Source organism: Octopus bimaculoides, chromosome 3, assembly GCF_001194135.2.
Source record: "Octopus bimaculoides isolate UCB-OBI-ISO-001 chromosome 3, ASM119413v2, whole genome shotgun sequence".
In the NCBI taxonomy this organism is placed as follows: domain Eukaryota; kingdom Metazoa; phylum Mollusca; class Cephalopoda; order Octopoda; family Octopodidae; genus Octopus; species Octopus bimaculoides.
In genome coordinates, this window is record NC_068983.1 from 103,047,122 (window position 1) to 103,064,667 (window position 17,546).

The 17,546-nt window shown below is 34.5% G+C and overlaps 2 protein-coding genes across 2 annotated transcripts in view; one reads left to right on the top strand and one right to left on the bottom strand.

Annotated features, from left to right (window-relative positions):
• The window catches only part of LOC106878239 (ral GTPase-activating protein subunit beta), a 139,063-nt gene extending 123,546 nt beyond the window's left edge, over window positions 1-15,517 (bottom strand). Inside the window, exons 1-3 of the mRNA XM_052966776.1 lie at window positions 15,249-15,517; window positions 3,530-3,648; window positions 68-284 (exon numbers count right to left, since the gene is read on the bottom strand). Of these exons, the coding sequence (XP_052822736.1) occupies window positions 68-262 (195 nt within the window). The 5' untranslated portion in view covers window positions 263-284; window positions 3,530-3,648; window positions 15,249-15,517. The remainder of the gene's footprint in view (window positions 1-67; window positions 285-3,529; window positions 3,649-15,248) is intronic.
• Window positions 15,518-15,952: 435 nt separating this feature from the next.
• On the top strand, window positions 15,953-17,538 carry LOC106878240 (syntaxin-5). Its single transcript, XM_014927409.2, has one exon. It carries the CDS (start codon window positions 16,501-16,503, stop codon window positions 17,416-17,418), a length of 918 nt encoding a protein of 305 aa, XP_014782895.1. The 5' UTR covers window positions 15,953-16,500; the 3' UTR covers window positions 17,419-17,538.
• The last annotated feature ends 8 nt before the right edge of the window (window positions 17,539-17,546 follow it).

Sequence of the window (17,546 nt, forward strand, 5' to 3'; positions counted from 1 at the left end):
CGCCTCCACTAAGTCAAAGTCAACAAAATGATATTTAAAACTAGAGAGAAAAGGAAAATAATATTACCTCTATTGTCCATTTTACATCCTTGTCTTCCTCAAGATCAACAGCGATTGTTGATGTTGAGCAGTTTTTTGCAAGATGTTTTACAACAGAACAAACTATTTCTTTCCCAGCAGCTGCTGGGAACTTCTGTAGGACACTTTGGTTGGCTTTGTTACATTGAATCTCCCGTTGAAGCGGAGCCCACTCTGAATACATGATAGCCAACGATGAAGTAAATCTAGAGGAGAGAAAAAAAAACAAAAAAAAAAACAATTACAAGAAATACTAAAGTGAAATAATCAAAACATAAACCGATGAACAAGTTGCAATGTAATTTTGATACACAGAGATCACTCAGCTTAGAATTTTATTTCAGTGGATCAAATTGCAATCTTTGATCTACTTTGCATTCATCCATTTTTTCTGCCCACTATTCCTGGGTGGGTTTGTGGGAGTAGTCCTCAGGTATCTCTTCCATAGGGTCCTATCAGAAGCAACCCTCATTACACTTTCCAGTTGGATTCTCAAGCATGACCAACTGAGACTATAGATACTATCCAACTGTCACATTCTTGGTCTACCTTTGAGTCTCCTACTGGTTGGCTCAGCTTGAAGGATCTGTCTTGCAATCCATTTTTGTGATATTTTAATCCCCTGTCCATAGCACAAGACCTCTCAATTCAAAAAAGTAGTTATTTAACCTGGAGAGACTCCTTGATCTCCACGCTAAGAACTCTGTTGAGCAAGTTACTCCAGAGATCTTCCAAGGAAGCCTCATTTTGGTCACTTGTATTCAAAAGCATGCTCTTCCAGTCACTATACAAAATAGAATTACTACCTATCATCCATACTATATACAATGATACAGCTAAAAATGTTAACTGATGTTTTCCAAGAATGTTGTACATCAATGCTATCTAGCACAAAGTACAGTAGTTGAGATAAAGACTAAGTATCTTGTGAAGAGACCAAGAGCAATGAGACAGCTAAAGCCTTTGTAGTTATGCAAAAGAATTTAGAAGGGCATGGAAAATTATGGGCATTGCCCTCATACAGAAATTAACTACTTGAATTATCAATGTAATGAGTTTAGGGATTGAACTGGAATGGTTATGCCCACAAACTGAATGTTGTAGTAAATACCATTAGAAACAGGGACCATCAAATATCTCTAAAATTCCTATCACAAAAATAGAGACTATGAATGCAGAAAGAACATTAAATATCAAATATGACATGCTGAATATTATTCTTTTATTTGTTTATCATTTGACTGCGGCCATGCTGGAGCACTGCCTTCAAGGGTTTTTAGTTGAACAAACTGAACCCAGAACTTATTCTTTAAGCCTAGCACTTATTCTGTCGGGGTCTTTTGCTGAACCGCTAGGTTAAAGGGACGTAAACACACTAACACCGGTTGTCAAGCAGTGATTGGGGAACAAACACAAAGATGCACACAAGATATGTACATATATAAATATATATAAAACAGACTTCCTTCAGTTTCCATTTACCAAATCCACTCACAAAGATTTGGTTGGCCTAAGGCTATAGTAGAAGACATTTGCCCAATGTGGGACTGAACCTGGAGCTGTGTGGTTGGAAAACAAGCTTCTTACTACACAGTCATGCCTGTGCCTATACTTTAGAAATATTTAATTAGTCCAAATTTAATTAGTCCAAATATTTAATTAGTCCAAATATTTAATTAGTCCAAATATTTAATATTTAATTAGTCCAAATATTTTGAGTTAAAATCACTTTTCAAAGTATTTAGAGAACAAGAGAGAGATATAAATTATATATCCATTCTTTTAGCATGTTGAGTTTTTCTGTGATATTCAAATTACCACGTGCATGCAGATGTAGAATTTGAGCTTGTGTATTATGTTTCAATGGGCTGGATGTGGTCCTGAAAAAGGAGCAAGATCTCCTGAAACATGCTTAGACACTACCAATTTTTCTATCTTCAATCACATTATTTACACAAATGTATTCATATACAAAATGTTGTAACTTTCAGTACTAGCCATAAATTCAATAGAAAATCTGTAGAGAGAACTTAACAGGTACTTTTAATACACTTTAGCACACATTCAATTTTAGCTAGTCAATTACTAGCTTTGTTTTTTTTTTCTTTCTTTTTCTTATTGGATTCTTGTTTCTTGGGCTTGGGACCATAACGACAACTGGTACAGACACTGAGTATCCACTGGCTTTTAGGAACTTTTTGGAATTGTGTAGTATGGATAGCCTGATCTATTTTGCTGCATTATTGCTACATATGGGTAAGTTTGTTTTCTTATTTTTATGTTACCCTACCTTGACACTGAATGTAGGGTGATCTGGACAGGAAAGGCTAAATATGAAGCTGATCCACTCAGGGAATGTTCTTATGGAAGTGTTTATCAAACAGATACCTAATGACAAAAACCTCTGTGATGGTCAACAGCCCCACCCACAACACAGAAATGTGGCTGCAAACATCAATATATGAGATCCAGAGCATCTTGTCCGCAGAATGTTTATATCAGTAACACAGTTTGGCTGTTGCATGTCTGAATCAAAGAACATTGCAACATATACATATTAGAGTTTAAAAAAACCCTGAAAATGCAAGAAGATGAACAGGAACATTGCAATTACCATTAAAGCGATAAGCTGTAATATTGGTAAACTGCTGCCATTTTGATAATAATAAAAAAAATTAACATTTAGCAACCAGCTAGAGCTGAAGGAGTATCAACTGGTACTATAAAGACCATGCATCACAATACTTGCCCCATTTACTCCTTAAACACATCAGCCCATTCAGACACTGCTAATCCTCAAAACATAATCCACCTACCCTAAATTCTATACCACAATTCTAATATTCCACACAAATTTGGCACATCAGTGGAATGGATATGTAATTTATATTTATTTTCCTTGTTCATTGACCCTTTAGCATTTAAACTGGCCACATCCAGCCAAAATATTCTGTCTGATTTATGCTCAAACTGGCCAGATGCAGCTTCTCACACCTACCCTATATTGTCATTCTGAAAATAAACAATCACATCATCAAAATCTCAAAGCTACGAGATAATGCATGATTAATTCAAAATAATATGACTAAATAATCAATACAGTTGACAGAGTAATCTGAATGCTAATGGGTTAAATCTTTGTAAAGCAGTTTTTAACTCTAGATTTCAGGCCTAATCAAATACTTCCAAGGAAAAATTCCAATATCATTGTTATTGATATTTTATGTTCTACCTGCATTGCCACTGTATCTTAATTTTTTAGAAGAAATATTAAATAAATTTTTGTAGTAAAGGAGAAAGAAAAAAACCTCACAATACGTTTTTCAATTTGCAGACAGATATTTGGTTTGTCACATTCTGTAATTTGGTGTCATTGAAACGTATATGTGGATGAATGGCTTCAGATAATAGTTCAAGTCATATAAAAAGTGCAATTAGCAAGATAATTTACCATGCAGATGGATGTTCACTGGGGCTTTGTCCTCAGCCCTCTTTTCTTCATTATATATTTGAAGTGAATAAGCAGGTGTTCAGAACTGGCTGGATCTCGTCACAGAATCTATCAGAGAGCTACAGAAAAAGTTTGAAATGTGATAAAGTAGCCAAGAGATAAAAGGCTTAAAGGTCATTATGATTAAGACAAACTATTCAATAACTATAAGACTCAAACCCCAGTTCCATTTAGTGTACACAGAATGTAGGCATGGCTAAAATACAAATTTAGTACTGTGTATTTGATGCCAGCAGTGAATATAAGAAATAGAAAGTTAGATTTCAGAGAAGGGGAAGGGAGAGAGAGAGAGATTATAAGGTGTCCAGAACTTTAGACAGCCCAAATTTATAGAGTATTATGTAATCATACAATATAAATCAGAGCTACTAAGTTTGTGACAAGTTGTAGATAAGTTCTGCTTAAGAGATGTATTGGAGAAAGAGTAGAATGTAAGAGACATGCATAAAATGTGAGATGCTATAAAAGGGTGACAGATGAGCCAGGAGTTCCACAGATCTACAGTGGTCAGAAAGAGATGAACAAAATATGGCCAATGAATGCAATATTTTAATTTAAGAAAGACTGGACAGTCAAAAGAGCAGCTGGATAAGAAAGGTAAAGAACAATGTGATCAGGAGAGACAGTTATGCTTGTATGGATATGTAAAGGAAATGAGGAGTACATGCTACAAGTTGGTAGCAAGAGTATCTACCTGTAGCAGAAGAAACTACTAGAAAAATTATGGGAGGAAATGTTATGGTTAAGCTTTATGAAAGACAAGTTGTAGGATGAGAGACTGAAAGATAGAGAGATTTTATATTGTAGACTTGCTCACTCATTTGTTGGCTTAAAGTCTGTTTTCCCCAGCTTAGTCCAACTCATCTGAAGCAGGATTTTATGGCTGAATGTGCTTCCTGTTGACCCATCCTTACCTGTTCTTCAAGCAAATGATTCTTTTTTTTTATTCCACAGTTCCTCAAAATCATCAAACAACTATATATTATCAACAAGGGAAGTAATCATGTCACTGCTTTACTCAGCCAGTCACAAACAAAGCTGTGAAATGTAAATATTCATACACAAACACACACACACACATATTGTAGGTTTCCATACAGTTTCTGTTTCCCAAATTTATTCACAAGATATTGGTCAGCCTGGGGCTATAACAGAAGACATTTGTCCATGATGCTGTGCAGTGGAACTGAATCTGGAACCAGTTTTTTGCAAAGTAAACATCTTAAGTACACAACCATACCTGCTCCTATATAGACATTTGTCCAATGGTTGTGAAGCAAACTTCTGAACCACACAACAATGCCTATGATGATGAAGATGATTTTTGTCTAATACAAGACCCATTTTTGTAAAAGGGAGATGACTGCTAATTATTTATGTCCTATAGTCTACTTAATTATCAATAAACCTTGGTGGGATTTGAACACTGAAAAGCAAAGCATAAAACTAGTCATTTACTGTTTATGTCAATGCATCCACTTTATATTAAAAGAAAAAAAAATACTGACTGAAGTAAAACTTTGAGCATTATCTATCTGAATCAGATAAAAACAGATCTAGTTTGAGCAAATTGGTATTAGTATGATAATGCAATCCAACTCCCATCTTTATTACTAAGTTCTCTCTTAAATTTGGTACAACTTGGCAAATTATGTTTCAATTCTATAATTTTTTTTTTCCTTTGACAATATTCAAACAGAGAATTGTATGTAAATTAATTCCTTGCTGACTATTTAACTGGTTTTAAGATAAACCAATACACTAATCTAAAACTTTGGTAGATCTAGTTAAATGCATTCCTAAGACTCAAGTTTACAATCCAAGACTTTATAGTGTTGACTCTTTGATCAAAACTAATTGGTTCATTTTCAATTTTTGTTTTTAAGATAAAATCTCAAAAGAGCAAAGTGACCAGAATCAACACACTTTCCAATTCTCAAAGATTTATTACAAGAAGAAAACAGTTGTAAACAAGTGTAAATGAAGATGAAACCTTCATAAAACCACTAATTTAATTGTTATGCTAATATCAATTTTTACTTTTTTTTATTTTTGTGCTAGCAAGTGAAAAATCATGTGAAAATCATGAGGGGAAAACAATGTGATGGGAAGTGGATGAAAAATACAGGAACGAGTTAAGAAAAATGACACAAGGTCAGTATGTTTGGCAAATATTCATTGAATCCCTATGCATCCTATGACTGCAAAAGGATAAGAAGTGCAAAACAGCAGCCTGACTATTCAGTTGAATAAAACTTTTTGAATATCCATGCTCATGTGCAACTATGAATGTATTTGGATAAATTCTGTACAACATGATAATGGCATTGATGGATAGTATCAATGAACATCCACTCAATGACCCAGATGTAACAGAAGCTTGGCTGCTACATTTTGCTTCCAGGCAAAATTGGAAGATCTGGATACCAATGACAAAAAGCAACTCATTTTTATCTAAGACAGAAATGATGGTCATACAAAAAGTTTTGGTGAAACTCTGGGACTTGACAATGAATTTTAGCAGTACAAGATCTGAGATAATGTCATTAGTTTGTCCTCAAAAGAAATTGTTAATTTCTGAAAAGGTCAGATTCTTACCACAAAATCGAAACCTAACTAAATCAATTCAAAGTATTCTGAAAGATCACATGAGTCAGTTTGCTTTTTAAGAATTTGATAAAATTGGAACTAAAGGACAGAAGGCAGAGGATGATATTGATTCAAATGAAACTCATGACATGTAGTCATGAAAACATTGTATGAAAGTATTAGAAAATGTTGAAATGGGTCGTTTAAAGCTTACTGCATTCATTGAATTCATCTAACAGCTCAAAATAAATTTTTAATTTCAGATCATTGAAATGTTAAAAATAGAAAGTAAAAATGATCTTGATGGTATCATGGGCAGAAATAAGCATAGATCTGATTATATATGTCACTTTTGCAGATATAAGCATGCACCATTAAGATGTTGTGCATCTTATATTCAGTTGAGAAAAATTTTGTAGTGAACAATTCAATGCTTTGCAAATTCTGTTTCACAAGGATATGAAGAGTTGATATTGAAAGATCAAAAAATGATGCTGCTGTGAACACTTGGCTGCCACAAGTCAATTATCCCTGTGGTGACTTTTCTGAAAGGGATTGATGGGCCAAGCTTTCACTATAAAATTGGCAAAAAAAAAAAAAAAAAAAAAAAAAAAACCACTCAGTGACAAATGTGAAACCCAATAATGTTAATAAAATAAATACAAAATGATAATAGCAGCTAGATAACTCTAATATTTCAGAACTTGTGGACAGACTTGAACAAACCAATCTTTAAGGAAATGTGGTACCAAACTAAAGCAATTTGGTGGAGAATTGATAAGAGAATACAAGTTGAGAGTGTCACTGTCTTTGAATGTGAATAAATCATTCTTTGCTTGATATGAACCTAAGAATTGTCAATAGTTTAACATTAACTTGAAAAGTTTAAGCTTGAAGACAACTAGGGAAATTTATAAATGAAGCTCTTCTAGAGGAAGCAAATGGCCTGTCAGAATATATAGAGACTATACCAAGAAGATATGAATTTGTTGAGAAGATCATCATCATCATCATGATATTCACTTTCTATGCTGGCACAATTTGAATGAGTTGTCACAGCTCATGTCTGTTTTTATTCAGAACTACTGCCTTCCTAAGCATAGTTGGGGAACCACATCTCGCCTGTCCATTTCATTCTTGTACATTTACTATGGTTGGATGTCCATCCTCACACCACCCACTTAACAGTGTGCACTGGATACATTTTATAATGGCACCAGCACCTAGCAAGGGTGTCATGTACTTGGCAAGACAATACTATATGGCCCTCCTGATGCTATAATGTCTTGCTCAATTGACAACCATTTAACAAAGTGTACTGGATGAATTTTATCATTGTACCAGCTCAAGATGAGACTAAATGGTGACCCTGAGCCTACAACATTTCCTCTCATTCACCAATAACTTTACAAAGTGTAGCGTGTGCAATTTAATGTGAGACCAGCACTAGAGAAATTGACACATCCTTAACAAGTCTAAAGTGTTCTCTTAAGCTCAGTTGTCAATCTCTTTACAAAGTGTACAGGGTAGGAGGAGACATTGTATTTTCTGATATTCTTTTCTTTCTTTTATTCTTCTACTTATTTCAGCCATTTGACTGTGACCATGCTGGAGCACCACCTTAAAGGGTTTTAGTCGCAGGAACTGACCCCAGGACTTATTCTCTGTAAGCCTGGTACTTATTATATGTCTCTTTTGCCAAACTGCAAAGTTATGGGGACATAAACACACCAACATCAGTTGTCAAGCAATGGTGGAGGGGACAAACACACACACATAAATATATACAAATATCTATATGGTGGGCTTCTTTCAGTTTCTGTCTATCAAAATCCACTCACAGAGTTTTGGTCAGTCCAAAGGTATAATAGAAGACACTTACCCAAGGTGCCATGCAGTGGGACTGAACCCGGAACCATGTGGTTGGGAAGCAAGCTTCTTACCATACAGCTACATCTGCACCTGAATTATTTTCCTAATGCCAACCACTCTACAAAGTGTACTGGGAGCTTTTTACATGCCACTGGCATTAGTGAGACCGCCATGCATCTCGCAAGACTATGAAACCCAAAACAGGGGCTTTATACTATGAGATGAGGGGTTAAAAGTATGAGAGAAGTTGGGGTGGCAGAGCAGGTTCTCGTAGAGAAGCTGCATGACCACTCACATTTCAAAGAGAAGGTGAGAATGATCAGTAGGAGCTGCAAAGAGATAATGGTAATGAGGTATTCAGATGACTCTTCAAGGTGAGTCGAAGTGAGCGAGGGTAGAAGTATGGGTGGGTGAGGGTTTTCAAGAGTGTATGGAAGAGCAAGAGATGAGGGAATAGCAGAGGGAAGAGGAAGTAGGCAATAACTACAAGGTCAAAAGGTGATTATAAAAAGCAATGAATAAGAGGTGGGGAATGATCAATGAAGCACAAGTTGGAGAAGGCAGAGGGATTCTGAAGAGAGGGGGAGTGCAACAGTACAGTAACAGTGATATACTGACAGGGGGAGGACAAGAGAGAGATGACATGTGGTTGTGGTCCGGTAGGCAGTTGGAATAGAGAAGGGGAGGGGGCTTCTTTCAGTTTCTCTTTACTAAATCCACTCACAAAACTTAAGATATAAAACTACAAAATAATAAAAAGCAGTTAATTTCTATGAAAAATTTAATGATCATTATTAAAAGCCCACAATACCTCTTGCAGCACTTCATAAACTTGATGCTTCATTTTTCTTGAAAGATAAAACAGAAAGTTTTCAGGTATCTAAAACCCAGTGAGATTCAGTGAGACCATTGTTGTCATTATTTTTAATGTCCACTCCTATACACTCACAGATTTTCTATAGCTGGATGTCCTTCTTGTCTCCAGTCCTCTCCATGTCCACAGATGCTTTCACAAAAAACTGGAAAAGGACACTGCCTCTATGATGGTGATATTCTTTAAAGACAATCACCAACATACATATATATACATATGATGGGTTTCTTTCAGTTTCTGTCTATTGAATCCACTCACAAGACTTTGGTCAGCTTGGGGCTATAGTAGAAGACACTTGCCAAGTTGTTTGGTACTTATTCCACCAGTCTCTTTTGCTGAAGTGCTATGTTACATGGATGTAAACACACCAACACTAGTTGTGAAGTAATAGTGAGGGACAGACACAGACACAAAGACATACACATACACATATATATATGACAGGCGTCTTTCAGTTTCCCTCTACCAAGTCTACTCGTAAGGCTTTGGTCAGCCCGAGGCTATAGTAGAAGATACATGTCCAAGGTGCCATGCAGTAGGTGTGAATGTGGAACCATGTGGTTAGGAAGCAACCTTCTTACCACACAGCCACACCTGTGCCTAAAACATTTCCGCTTTCGAGCTCAGGATTATTTTCACAAAATGGTCATTTTGTATTATATTGTTCAAAAGTATTAACCACAGCTGAAGCCAGATACTTAAATACTGAAAAGGAAGCTTTGACAATTGTATGATGTACTTGAGAAGCATGGTTTTTTTTTTTTCTTCTTCTGATTGACAAAAATTTAAATTAGTCTCATATCATAGGCGATATCTTTGGCAAAAAATGTGGTTTACTAAAAATAACATCAGCTCGTTTTTTTTTCAAACAGGAATTATAAATAATGGCATTCGAAGTATGAAATATGTAAAGGGATGTCAAATATCACATATTGATGTATTGTTACAATTGAACTTTTTTAATGTTGGTTTGAAAGAACTATGATTCTGCTGATGAAGATTCTTTCATTCAGCTTGTTGAAACATTGATCATCATCATCATCATTTAACATCTGCTTTACATGCTGGCATAGATTGGATGGATTGACCAGAGCTGGCAAGCAGGAAAGCTGCACCAGGTTCCAGTCTGATTTGACTGGGTTTCTATGGCTGGATGCCCTTCCTAACACCAACCACTTTACATTTTTATATGGCACCAGCACAGGTGCCCTTATGTGGTGCCAGTATGGGTATTTTCTATGTCACACTGACACAGGGCCCTCACAAGCCAATCCTCTTTAGCAGGAGGAGTAGCACTAGCAATTCTGCTGTGGATGATGGGTTTTCTTGGACATAGCAAGACACTAGGTATTTTAATCTAGTGAATTAAAAGTTTTTTTTTTAAATAATTGGAGTTATTGTTCTGTGGTTGAAAAGCTATTCAAATCATTGAAAATTAAGTTAACGGTTGAAGATGGTAAAGGGAATTGTTCCACCAACTAGTTTGATAACCTTAATTATGCTGTGTATGGTGGCATACATTGTCTCCATTGCAATAAGGAACTGCTTGAAATTAGAAGTATGGCAGTCTGATGAGAGTTATATGAGGAGCAATATGTAAAAAGATGTCCAACATGTGCTAGACTAAAACTGGAATAACCTCACAGAATGCACATGTGGCCTAAAGAAATTAAGTATAGATATATATGCATATGGATAACACTTATGTAAACAATTATGGAATTATGAAATTTTGGCACAAGGTCAGCAATTGCAGGGGACAGGGTAAGTCAATTACATCAAACCTAGTGTTTAACTGCTACTTACTTTATCAATCTTAAAAGGATGAAAAGCACCTTGGTGGAATTTGAACTCAGAGTGTAGCCAGACAAAATGCCACTAAGCATTTTGCCAAGTGTCCTAAGGATTCTGCTAATTCACTGCCTTTGAAATAAGGGTTAATAATGAAAAGCAGAAACAGATATTAAGTGTGTTTCCCAGAAACATTAGTGTCGAGGAACGTGTGATTTCAGGATAATGAACTAGGTATAAGGCATAAGATCAGATGTAAAACTATGAAACATCTTCATAGCATCCAGGATCAAATGAGATTGCCAAAAGAAAGACTGTGTTAAGTGCATTTTTAATATTCACCATGTAAAGGTTATATGAAATGCATACTGGAGTCACATACTTTTCAATTACAGAACACTCCCTCATTCAAAAATTCTTCTTAGTGTATCTACTTTGATGGTCAGACAAATACAATCACCAATAGCAATGTATTATGAAACTGTAACTTCAGTTTGGTATTGAAGTAAAAGAAATGATAATCATAACAAGCTAAATTTATATTTCAAGTAGGAAACAGTATAGAGGTGATTCTCAAGTGCAAACGGTATGATATTATTGCAATTCAAATAAACAATAACACAAATATTGACAGTCAACAAAATGTAGAATCATTTCCTTAAACTTTGAATGATTTTCCAGGCCATTAATGAAGATTGTGATTTGAACAACTGATAAAAGAACAAACATAACAAATGATGTTACACTGTTCTTGAATAGCAAAGGGAATTAAATCAGTTCAGTCTGGGTAGTGTTGTGTCATCGTTACACTAATATTACTGCAGGCTTTTGACATTCTTGAATGTAACTGGGTCCGAAATGAATAAAACTTCTGAATGTAAAGAATCATGTGCACTATGACTGCATTTAGATAAACTTTGTATGACTAGAATGACAACATTTGTGAATACTAGGCTCATGAGCTTGTTGAAAATTCAATCTCCTGCATATGTTAAATTGAGGTCTTTTGAAACTCACTCAACTTTGGCTCAATTTACTCAACTAGGAAATAAGTAGTCCAAGAAATCTAAACTATTATAGAAGAGCATATTAGGGAAGATTTACTTCAACCAACATAATCATAAGAAAATTAGAAATTAATCCTACTCTTAAGAATCATTGTAGCTAAAGACAGGAAAGTGATCTCCAGTTTTGTCACTTCCTTGATCAGCTGTATTCAGAACAGTGGCCAAAATACAATATCTATGGAAACATTCTAATCAAAATGGAATATCTTTGGAAACTTTAAACGTTTCAGTAGGTAAATAATAATCATTGTTAAATAGAGGCACAAGGCTTGAAACATAGAGGAAGGGGGGCTAGTTGATAGCATCAACCCCAGTACTTGACCGGTACATATTTCATTGACCCTGAAAGAATAAAAGACAAAGTCAATCTCAGCAGAATTTGAACTCAGAACATAAAGATGGACAAAATACTGCTGAGCATTTTCTTTGGTGTACTAATGATTCTGCTAGTTCACCACCTTTATAATAATAATAATAATAATAAAGCACTTATATGGTACCATAAATCTTTGAAAACAAGAAAATGTTTATAGGTGTCCTTATCATCTATTCATATACACACATATAAACATAAAACTTTGGAAAATGGTTCACTACTGGTGTTTCCTAAAAACATGTTTTCAAATTTGTTCTGAAAGCCAACACAAATAACTGGTGCAATTCATACAGACAGAAGAAATTCAGTTCAGATAGCTGAAACCAACTTAAAGAAAACCTGATCACCTCAGTACATTATTTTAGTGCCTGGTATAATGAGTAATTCAATTCCACTTGATCTTAGATACACAGTTTACTCTATCCTCTGAAGCAGTTCACTTATGTATTGAGGAGCAAGCTCATGTGCAGCTTTGACTGTCAGCAAATTGAGCCATTACATTTATAGAGCTCTCATGAACTTGGAGATATGGTCGAATTTCTTTCTCTTCACACTTATTCTAACTACAGTATTTTGAATGAGTTGTAATCATCTGATCTGAAGTGCATTTCCATTGCTCAGCCATGATGAAACATAAACATGCTCTGCTGTTTCAGTCATCTTCTGATTCAAGTATTTCCCAATCACACCAATATTTTTCAGGCACACATTTACTGACCAACACACCATGTTGATATACTTGACCTCCTCATGTCAGTATCACCATCTCTAACCTACCATTTTACTGGGATTATTAAACAACAATAATACTGTATATGGTAGAGTAATGATAGTATCAGCACAGTTAGGTTAGAATTTGTTTTTACTTCTATGTGAAGCAATCTACTGATGCTGCTTTGTCCAAGATATTTATTAGTCTTAAGTTTATGCTTTCCCTAATTATTTCATGTAAATTGAAATGTCACAGAGATTCAACAATTTATGTCAAGCAACACAGGTGAAACAATTTGTACATAAAAAAGAAATTAAAGATAAACATAATAGCAACCAGACTATTTCTGAATGAAGAGTATAATATAATAGCTATAGTATTACAGTTTCGTACAAGTATTTAGGCAAAAATTTCCCTTAACAAGATAAATGTGGGCTAGTTAACTACAAGCAACACCTGTCAGTTTGAATGTATAAAACAAGAAAAACAATTAAAAATTATGATACCTCTTACCAATAGATAGTAAAGGAATGTAATGGTCAAAATCTTTTAAGCATTTGTTTAATTTTGACAAAAGTCAAGAATTGATTGAAGATGTAAAAGAAGGGAAAAAAACAGCCCAAAATGTTTTCCTTTTTAAAATGAAATTATCAATGTTTATGAATAAATGATAAATACTAATGTTTATAACATACTATTATTACTGATAGGCAGAGATTGAAAGACAGAAGTATAGCAAGTTAATTAAAATCATACAAACAATTTAATAATATTAATTACCAGGAACTTGGAAGCGATTTGCTGCAGCTAGAGTCAAACTAATATTTGAATAAAAAATCAACTTTAAAAGGATTGCTGGTAGGTTTTTCTTCTTCTACTGACATAGTGCTGAGGGAGATAGTGAAAAGACAGAAATTTCCATATGTTGATAACACTTTCAACAGCTGAATTTAATTCTGATGTTCGAAACTCTCGTCATTATGGCGAAAATAGTGAAAGGATCCAGCGGAAAAGATACTGGACAGTCAGTCCACGTATCATGGGATCAAATCTATTGCAAGCATTTGATTATTTCTATATAACTTCATTTCATATTCACTCAGTTCACAAAACTGAAGAAACTAGATGATAGGCTGTTCTGGGAAAATTAACTTTGATAAACTAAGATGATTAGATAACTGAATTAACAAGGAAGAATTCATCCACCTTTCATTTGCTCAACACACTGAAGTTGTTGAGTCCCGGTCACAGTGGATCCTTGTCGGTGTTGACAGGATTGTTTTTATTAATGAAATGTTTGTATTATTGGAATAGCCAGATGTAAAAATTGAGTTTGTTTCTTTTTGAAGAACTTTCTTGTGTTAGACATTATATCGTAAATAATGACACAATACTTGAAGTTATGGAGAGTGGTACTCAGTACAAGTTGTAAAACAACAGTGTAGTAGTTATTAACACTGAAAACTAATTGCTTTCAAAACCTTAATAGTTCTAATTAAAAACAAAAAAAAAATAAAGATGCAGAACTCCCACAACTCAAGCTATATAAGTGGAAACGAAAGAAACACTGAAAGTTTATATAAAACCCAAAATAAATGTTTATTCATAGGAGTAATTAATAAACAATTTGTTGCACAGTGCTTTATCTAAAATATTAAATCAAAGTCCCAATTACATGGGCGTCGGTGGGTTGATTAGGACCCAACTCAGACTCATCATTGCTGTTTAATAAAAGATCAAGTTTAAAAAAAACAATCAATCAAAGGAAATCATATTTACTAGACTTCGATCTCGGGGAGGGACAGATGTGTCAGAGTTTCAAGTGCGACGTAGTCAATACATTCGAATATACGTTTTGCATGGCTTACTTAGACTAAAAAATTTTAGCCAAAACATTTGACTGGTGGTAAGGTTGTTGGTTTTGAGAGTATAAATGGGCAATGATAACAAAATAGGTGGCGCCCGACAAGAATGTTGTTGCTACTCTAAACAACAAGAGTTATAACCGTCATTGCAAGTACATACTTCCCAACAACAGATGGTTACAAGAGCCAACAGTTTCAACTCTGTTTGAAATCATCCAAAATCACATGAAAACTTAGTATTTACTCCAGAAATAAATCTACTGAGAAATAAAAAAATGTATTAAAGAAGAAAAATGAAGCAAGATGAAGAGACTGTAAATGTGTGAAGGGGGAGTAGAAACGATAACAAAAAACAAAAAAAAATGTAAAATCAATATCATATTTCAAAATTACTTTTTATCGATAGAAAAACTGAATACGCATGATGAATATGAACAGTTATTCAACAGTTGCAGTATATTTGGCGAGTGCATTATTGTATAAAAAGGGGATAAAGAAAGTGAAGGAACTTACCATCAATTCAATGCCATAACCATGTACGATTGGCGGCCATTACATTTTGTCTGCTATGACAGAAGAAGTCTACTGTCAAGGGCAAATAACTATGGTCCGAAGTTTTCATAACTCGCAGTGACCAGACTTTATTTTCCAAGTTATATTAACTAATATGTATTGAAATAAAGTCGTCAAATTCACATTTAACAACAAAGTACAATTCCACAAACATATGTGTATTTTCTAGACTGAACCTTTTACATATTTGTTTAGATTATTGATGAAATTATTTGACAATGCAAAATATACACAATTTCTAAAATAAAAAGGGGGGGGGCGAATGATAATATTGATGTGCTATTTGATGACGCAGTTTAAAATTTGTAATGAATTAAAAAGTGATTTTGAAAAGATGGTTTGAAATTAACAGCATTTTAAACTTTGTCAAGTCTCCGTCAGACCTTGTTTAAAAAAGAAAACAGAATGCTTTTGAATTAGGAAAAGACATTAAGCTTTTAATTTATTTACATATATTTTCATGAGTTACTTAAAAGTGGTTATATATTAATATCCTTATCCCATTATTGGTGTCATTAAAAATTACAGCAGTTACTCTACCCAGACAAACAGCCACAAAGGTTTGCTCGCCCGGTTACTACGAGGAGCAGATAACTCCGATCAGTCTTTTCAAGTATTAAAGAGTAAACCAAGGGAGATTATTTCACCTAGCTGTCTGAAATGACGTGTACGTTTAAACTACAAATGGATTACTAAATGCGACTTGTTATGACAGATTTATAACTTACTTTATAAATATTTATTCTTTTCAGTTCGTTAATTTTTTCTTTGTTGTTTCCAACTTCACATATATGACTGCTGTTCTAACATTTTATAACATAAGTTGAATTACCAATCTTTACATTTGGAGCTGATAACTGTTTGAAACAAACAGAAGTGGTAAAATAAAGCAAAGACTGTCAGGATACGAAAGTCATTTCAACATTATCCCTGTATACTGCTCTACATATGTTACATAGAAGATGTGTCAAAATCAAATGATAAAAATATTCGGATTATATTCATACTTCTAACCGCGTCTTGGGAACTGTGGTAGAGCGATATTCCTATTTTTGCTTGGACCCTCTTTATTCACTCAAATACAAGGATACAGGTTTGTTTCCTTAAAATTTTCTCAAAACATATTCTATCAACCAAATTGTTTTATATATTTCTCTATTTCTCTTTTACTGCCAATAATAACTTTCTAAGTATGACGTGTCGGGATCGAACTAATGAATTTCTGTCGGCAGTTGAATCAATACAGTCGCGACAAAACAACACAGTTGTCACATCACGATCTCCAGTTACCAAAAGTAAGCTACAACGAACTGAGTTTACTGTTAAGGCGAAGCATATCGGCCGAGATTTAGCTAATACTTTCGCCAAACTTGAAAAGCTTACTTTATTAGCCAAACGGAAATCTTTGTTTGATGACAAACCCACAGAAATTCAAGATCTTACGTTTATTATAAAACAAGATATCACTTCTTTAAACAAACAGATTGGTGAGTTGCAGGAAATAGCACGAGCCCAAAAATATCATAATGGTCGTCACCAACAAACGCATTCTTCTTCGGTGGTGGTCGCTCTGCAGTCAAGATTGGCCACAATGTCTAACGAATTCAAAACAGTCCTAGAAGTACGTACGGAAAACTTAAAGCAACAGAAAACACGCCGTGAGCAGTTCTCTCAATCAGCTGTTTTCCCACTTACGACCATGTCTGGGGAGGGTTCGGTGTTATTAAACGAAGATGAAGCCGATCGGACAAAACCAAACGACTTGTCAATTGATATGAATTTTTCACAACGGCAACATCAAGACCAAATTCAACTAATTGATGAACAAGATGCTTACGTTCAAAACCGGGCAGAAACAATGCAAAATATTGAATCTACCATTGTGGAATTAGGCACTGTTTTCCAAAGACTTGCTACAATGGTAAAAGAACAAGAAGAAATGGTAAATAGGATCGACTCAAACGTTGACAATGCTGAGCTTAATATAGAAATGGCTCACGGCGAGATATTGAAATACTTTCAATCTGTTTCTTCAAATAGATGGCTCATGCTCAAAATTTTCTGTGTTCTTATAGTATTTTTCATTATATTTGTTGTATTTATGGCCTGAGGAACTGATAACCGAACATTCGTTTACTGGTGGTTTGTTTTCAGTTTCAATTTGAAAGTAGAGTGAACAGAAAATCAACTGTTGGTTTTCAATAATCGGTATGTATGTGTGTGTATATATATATATAT